Below are 6,609 nucleotides of genomic sequence, written 5' to 3'. Positions count from 1 at the left end.
GGGGGTTGGGTTGTCATGTTGTGGGGTTGTTGTGGTGTCGTGCTGGGGGGCGCACTGGGTGTGTGGTGGGGTGTGACCGGGGTTGGGTTGTAGTGTTGTGGGGTTGCTGGGTTGTTGGGATGCACGGCCGCTGGGCTCCCTGTACAGCCGCCCTCGTCTTGTCCCCGCAGACTCGCCCACGGCGCGGATCCAGCCCAGCCAGGCCGTGCTGCGTGAGGGTGACACCCTGCTCCTCACCTGCGTCGTCAACGGCAACCCGCTGTGAGTGGGGGCCATGGGCTGTGTGCTGGGGCACTGCTGGGGGGAAGCTCGCAGGGCCAGGGTCCCAGCCGGAGACACTGCTGGGGGGAAGCTCGCAGCGCCAGGGTCCCTGGCTGGGGCACTGCTGGGGGGAAGCTCGCAGCGCCAGGGTCCCTGGCTGGGGCACTGATGGTGGGGAGCTCGCAGTGCCAGGGTCCCTTGCTGGGGCACTGCTGGGGGGAAGCTTGCAGCACCAAGGTCAGGGCCTGGGCCCCAGCCAAAGACCAGGGCTTGAGCCCAGGGCAGCAGGGCTCAGGTGGGCTCAGGCTTCCTGGCTGGCTCAGAGCCCGGGGGAAGCGCAGGACGTGGGGGTGCGGGGCCCTGACTCCCCCACACTCCGTGACCCCCCCCGTTTCATACAGCATCACACCAAGCCTCCAGCTCACAGTGCCAGATGTGCCCGGGACATGGGGGGCTGCGTGTCTGTGCCGGGGGGTGGGGGCGTCACCCTGTGAGCCGTGCTGCTGCCCATCACCCTGGTGTTGGGTCGGCCCTGCCCGCTGGTGCCAGGGGACGGATCCCAGGGCCTAGCCCCGCTCACCCCCCTCCCCGGTGTGTCCCCCCGCAGCCCCACGGAGATCACGTGGAGCCGGGCGAACGACTCGCTGCCCGAGCGGGCGCAGATTGAGGGCGCGGAGCTGACGCTGCCGGCGCTGAGCCCGGGTGACAATGGCACCTACGCCTGCCACGCGGCCAACAAACACGGGCGCGCCTCCGACCAGTATGTGCTGGTGGTGTATGGTAAGGAGCCCCGGCGCCCCCCCACTGACCTGCAGCCCCCGGTGCCCCTCCCTCCCTTCCGACCCGCAGCCCCTGGCACCACCGGCGCCCCTCCCTCCCTCCCATCCCACAGCCCCCTGCCCCCCAGTGCCCCTCACTCCTGATCCGCAGCCCCATTGACCTGAATGTACGGGGCTAGTTCATGACGCTTCGCCAGTGATCTGAGCAGAAGATATTTAGGCTCTTGTCCCAGTTCAGGCTCCAGGGGTAGAGAACAGTTTTCTCCGGGGTGGGTGAGCTCTCGGCGGGTGTGGCCAGGACACGTCTACCGAGACCAATACCAACATTTCAGGCTCTTTGTTTGAACGAACGGACGGAGAATCCAAGGTAGAAAACACAGAGTTACAGAGACGTCCACCAAACGAGCAAACTCGCCCCCTCCCTGGAGACCCGACCCACCTCGGCACTGGTGCCCGTGAACTCGAGGGGCCAGGCTGCCCCGGTGGCAGCGAGCCGGTTCGGGGATTGAGTGGCTAAGCTGTAGGGTCGGAGCTGAGCTAACAGAGTAGCAGAAGCTACGCAGAGCGAGCCCTCGCCATGGGGTCCTGGCCGGGCCCTGAATATTCAGATCAGTGCCTGGCCTGCCAGGCCCAGCGACATCTTCGGGGTCACTTCTGGGGCTGACACGTATTCAGACACGTTACTATGGAGTGGTTCGTCCCCGAAACCGGTACTTGGTCTAACCCGTGACATCCGTGCTCTGCGGTACGGCCTGTGGCTACCGGCTCTTGCATGGGCTCAGTTCTCCAAACACAACGGGAAGTGGAGGCCGTTTCTCGGGGCCGAAGGTTACAAACAATTAGACTGAGTCACTGGAGCGAGTCCGACAGGAGACGCCTGTCGGGGCCTCGTTTCACAGCAGCGATGCTGAAGAACAGACGGGAATTCGGGGTCAACAAGCCCCCAAGAAAATAACCATAGAATCAGCCAAACCAGTGAAGAAAAGACATGACGCAAACTAGCAAATTAGCCTCGATGGCTACACCCCCGGGGACCCTCACTGCCGACCCGCAGCCCCCTGTGCCCCAGGGACCCTCACTGCCGACCCGCAGCCCCCTTGTGCCCCTCATGCGACCGCAGCCCCTGTCCAACCCCGGTGCCCTCATGCGACGAGCCTGTCCCGGACCCTCATGACCGACACCGCGCCCGTCCCCCAGCGCCCTCACTGCCCGACGGCAGTCACCTGTGCCCGTGCCCTCACTGCCGATCCGCGACCCCCATCCACCTCAGTGCGCTCTCTCTCGCCTGCGCCTTGATGCGCCCCATCCGGTGCCCTCACTTTCCGACCGCAGCCTCGGGGGTGCGCTGGGACTTCCAGCGTTGTGGCAGCTTGTACCACACTGGCCCGGGGCCAACCTGAACCCGGTTTGCCTAGACCCGGGGGCCATTGTGAGGCCGACCTCGCTCCCTACCATCGTGGGCGGCTCGTCCCTTTCTGGTCGTTTCAGCGTCATCTGCGTTCCCTGATCGGCATGTGTTGGTGCTCTCGGCAGAATGTGTGCAGTGGGGGGGGCACAGCGGGGGGATGGGTGGATGGTGTCCATTACGCAGAAAGGTGTGCAGGGGAGGGCACGCGCGGAGGGAGGTGTGCGTGGCTCGGCAGAAAGTGTGCTGGGTTGGGGGGGGGACAGCGGGGATGAGATTTGTGGTTGCTCATTCGCAGGAAAGGCGCGGGGGTTACAGCGGAGGATGGGCGAGGTTTGCTCATGGCCGAAGGTGCCGGGGACAGGGGGAGAAGGCGAAGGGGATGGGTGTGGCGTGGGGCAGGGACAGGCAAGAGGGGGTGGGGTGAGGATGAAGGGGGATGGACAGTACGGCAGCAGGGGGGATGTGATTGGGGCGCTGGTTTGGACGAACAGAGAGGGCAGGACAGTGGGAGGGCAGGGCGTAGGGGTTGCAGAGAGGGAGGGAGGGGGCAGCAGAGGGAGGGCGGCAGGGCAGGAGGGTGGGGTGTGGGAAGGGGCAGAGCAGGGCTGAGGGAGTGGGGCCACGGGGGGGAGAGGAGGGCAGGGGCGGGGCAGGCAGCCTCAGCTCTCCCCCTCGAGGTTCTGTATGCGCACGAGGCCACGCGGTGGGACGAGCACGGGAGGGCGGGAGGCGTTTCTCAACGGCGGGACACGGCCCAGCGCAGGGGAAATTCTTCATCTGCGCGGGGCGGGCCGGGGGAGCAGGCAGAGTTCGGACAGCCTCGTAGCAGCAGCTTGACATGGGATTTGGTGGGTCGGAGGGGGGGGGGGTGGGGGTTGGTTTGATTTTTGAAACCAGGGCCTATGTGCCAGCAGCCTGGGGTTCACACCCCGCCCCTGGGCTGCCAGGCCCCGCCTCCTACAAGAAGCCCCGCCCATATGCAGTAAGACCATGGCCTTGGTCTGAGGCCCCACCCACCCATGAAAGTCCCCCCTCCAGGGACCCCAGCTGGTGCCCTTTGCCCAGGCAGAGGAGGGGGCCGAGAGGGGGTGAAGCAGGGGGGCCCATGCCCCTCTGATGGGGGTGGTGCTCCAGGGAGGTGCTTTTGTAAACAGCTTAACTGGATCTTGGCCAGATGGGGGATGGACCTGCTGGGGCCCGGACCCCTGGCTTCTCTCCCCGGCTCTGGGAGGGTGGTGGGGGTGGCTGGGAGCCAGGACTCCTGGGTTCCATCCAGGGCTGCTGAATTCCTGCTGTGGGCCTTAAAAGCAAGTTGGACTCTTTAAAGCCATGATTGTTGGGGGGGGGGGGTGTCTGTCCATCAGTGTCTGTCCGTCCTCGTCATGTGACGTCCTCACCAAGCACAAGAGCCTGAGACGGGGCCGGGAGGGGGCAGAGGAGCTGGGGGGCTGGGGCATCTTCCCCCACCCCCAGGAACTCCCCTGCCAGGGGGCACCCCTGGGCCCAGAGGGGGTGAATGGGGCAAATGAAGATTTCACCCTCCTGCCCCTGCAATGCACCAGCCCCTCAGATGCCCCCAGCACTGGGGGTGCTGTGGGGGTGGGGCGTAATCAGTGCCACCCCCCCCACCCTGGGCATTAGAGAAGCCAGACCCTGAACTCCCTCCCTCCCCACCCCCCCAGTTAAACTGGGCAAGAGCTTCCCCGTCACGGCCTGCTGAAGAGCAGGGACCCCCCCCTCCCCCTCCCAGCACTGGGCAAGGGGTCCCCCCAGGGGGTCCGTGTCCTGGGCCGGGCAAGGGGTCCCCCCATAACCTGCCCCACCCCAGGGGGGTCTGTGTCCTGCACCGGGCAAGGGGTCCCCCATAACCCCCCCCCGAGGGGCCGTGTCCTGCGCCGGGCAAGGGGTCCCCCCATAACCCCCCCCAGGGGGGCCGTGTCCTGCACCAGGCAAGGGGTCCCCCCATAACCCCCCCCCCCCAGAGGGGCCGTGTCCTACGCCAGGCACGGGGTCCCCCCATAACCCACCTCCTCCAGAGGGGCCGTGTCCTGCGCTAGGCAAGGGGTCCCCCGTGACCCGCCCCACCCCAGAGGGGCCACACCTCCAGTGTGGGTATTTCCTCCCTGATCCCCTGTGACCCATCCACTTCCTTGACTGCCCCCAGCCCCCCCTTTGTCCAGAAGACCCCCCCGTTCCCCCCCACAGTGGGTCCCAGCCCCGTCTCTGGCTTGAGGTTATTTTCTAGCGTGTCGGGGGAGGGGAAGGGGGAAACAAATGGGAAATATAATAATTAATATATAACCGGGGTGCAGGGAGGGGGCTCTGGGGAGGGGCCAGGCCCCCCCCACCCTGAGATTGTTCCCCTACCCCCGCCGCAGCCTGAACGTTAATATATATGTAAATATCTGTCGCCTTTTAACCGCCTTTGATACTTCAATAAACTCCCCATTAATTCTTTTAACCCGAGTGGGGGCAGAGACCTGGTTTGTGGGGTCCGTCCCCGGGGGGCCCCCATCTTCCCCCCCTCCAGAAAGTGTCACTCAGGGGCCTAAAAATCATAGCTTGGGGCAGAGAAATGAGGACGCAGGTTGAGTGAGATCCTGGGATTCTTCTAGGTGNCCCGACTCGCAGCTGAGAACAGGAGCAGTGGGACCCACAGCCCAGCAACCTCTCCATGGCTGGGACACAGGGCAGGGCCCCAGATAGCAAGGGGGCGGTGCTGGGAGCCAGGACTCCTGGGGTCTCTCCCCGGCTCTGGGAGGGAAGTGGGGTTTAGGGGCAATGACAGACTCCGGGGCTGCCCCACAGCCCTGCTGGTGCCCCTCAATCCCGACCCCCAGCCTCATGACGGGGGGAGGGGGGGGTATTCAAACACCAGCACTGGCAGCCAGAGTTTTAAAGTGTCATTTTAATCCCATTTAAGTTGGGGTGGGGGCTGGCCCATGCCCCCCCCTTAAAGGGCCAGGCCCCTCCCACAGAACTACAATACCCAGATTTTAAGCAATAGCCCTAAGAAATCCCCCTCCCCCCCCCCCGAAATAACGCTTAGGCCCCGGCCCGCACGGACTTACATGCCTGGCAGATGAAAGCAGAGGGGCAAGAGCAGATTGCAAGGGATCAGCACTGGGGGGTCCCAGTTTAGGGGGACCCCTCCCTCACTACACTGATTACAGTCTCCCCATTAACAAAGCAAATTAACTCCGTTTAGCTGGGGGGCGGGGGGGGGCAGGCCTCTGGAGATTGCAGGGGTCACCGGTCCAGAGACCCCCAGAGTGAATTTGGGGGTGGCGGGAGGTTTGCATTTTGGGAGGGTTCCATGAACAACCCCCCCATTACAAAACGGGGAGTTGGCTCCCAAATGCCGATATTCCCCAAACCAAGCTCCCAGCCCCCTAAGTCAGAGCCCCAAAAAGAGACCACCTGGGGGGGGAGCTGGAGTGGTCAAACAGCACCCCAAGATCCAACCCACCCCCAAAATAATACTAGCCCCCCCATCCAGAGTATCTCCCCACCCCCCACAGTGGCTGTATCTGCATCAACTGCCTATAGAAACCACCCCATAATAAGCTCCCCCCGAAAACGCAGCTGAGCCCCCAATAATTTCCTCCTCCCCGAAAGCCCCCCCATAACCCTCCCTCCAGCTGATTACAGAAGTGGCTGAAGCTCATCTGTGACAGCCGTGCGGTTCTGCCTGGGGGGGGGAGAAAAGAGATTTCAATGGGAGGGGTGAGAAATTGGGGTCCGGGGTGGGGGGAGCTGCAGTTCCCAAAGGGTCATGGGAGGAGCGAATCCCCTACCTGTGCCGGGGGGGGGCAGGGCCCATCTCACAGCACCAGGGGCTGCTGGTCCCCCGCCACCGAGGGGACCGACTCCAGGCTGCCTTTGTAGATGGGGGTGCGCTGGCCGGGCTCCTCCCTGAACCGGGGGGACAGAGTCCGGGTGAGTGATACCCCCAAGCCAGCCCCCCTCCAGACAGGGGGAAAGACCCCCCCAAACCAGCCTCTGGGATCCCATCCCCCATTCCACCTTCCCTGTGGGCAGACCCCCATTAGCCCCCGCAACCCCCGAATCTTCCTGGGACCGAGCTGGGGGAGGGGACATGAAGAGAGATGACCCCCCCCTGCTGTGAACATCCGGATCCCCCTGGGGCTGAATGTCCCC

General features: G+C 64.5%; 2 protein-coding genes across 3 annotated transcripts in view; one reads left to right on the top strand and one right to left on the bottom strand.

Annotated features, from left to right (window-relative positions):
- LOC116818407 (cell adhesion molecule 4-like) overlaps positions 1-2,547 on the top strand; it is a gene marked incomplete at its 5' end in the record, with an annotated part of 6,107 nt that extends 3,560 nt beyond the window's left edge. The window contains 3 exons of the mRNA XM_075071400.1: positions 94-261; positions 869-1,082; positions 2,311-2,547. Coding sequence (XP_074927501.1) covers positions 94-261; positions 869-1,082; positions 2,311-2,547 — 619 coding nt within the window. The remainder of the gene's footprint in view (positions 1-93; positions 262-868; positions 1,083-2,310) is intronic.
- A 2,789-nt stretch (positions 2,548-5,336) lies between these two features.
- Positions 5,337-6,609, bottom strand: part of LOC116818403 (cell surface glycoprotein MUC18-like) — an 11,648-nt gene continuing 10,375 nt past the window's right edge. The window contains exons 7-8 of one of the 2 annotated variants that reach the window (XM_032769267.2): positions 6,246-6,363; positions 5,337-6,139 (exon numbers count right to left, since the gene is read on the bottom strand). In XM_032769267.2, coding sequence (XP_032625158.1) covers positions 6,273-6,363 — 91 coding nt within the window. In that variant the 3' untranslated portion in view covers positions 5,337-6,139; positions 6,246-6,272. The remainder of the gene's footprint in view (positions 6,140-6,245; positions 6,364-6,609) is intronic. The other variant, XM_075071232.1, reaches the window with a different exon arrangement.

This window comes from Chelonoidis abingdonii, chromosome 11, assembly GCF_003597395.2.
Source record: "Chelonoidis abingdonii isolate Lonesome George chromosome 11, CheloAbing_2.0, whole genome shotgun sequence".
Taxonomy (NCBI): domain Eukaryota; kingdom Metazoa; phylum Chordata; order Testudines; family Testudinidae; genus Chelonoidis; species Chelonoidis abingdonii.
This window is presented reverse-complemented; position numbering and strand designations above follow the sequence as displayed.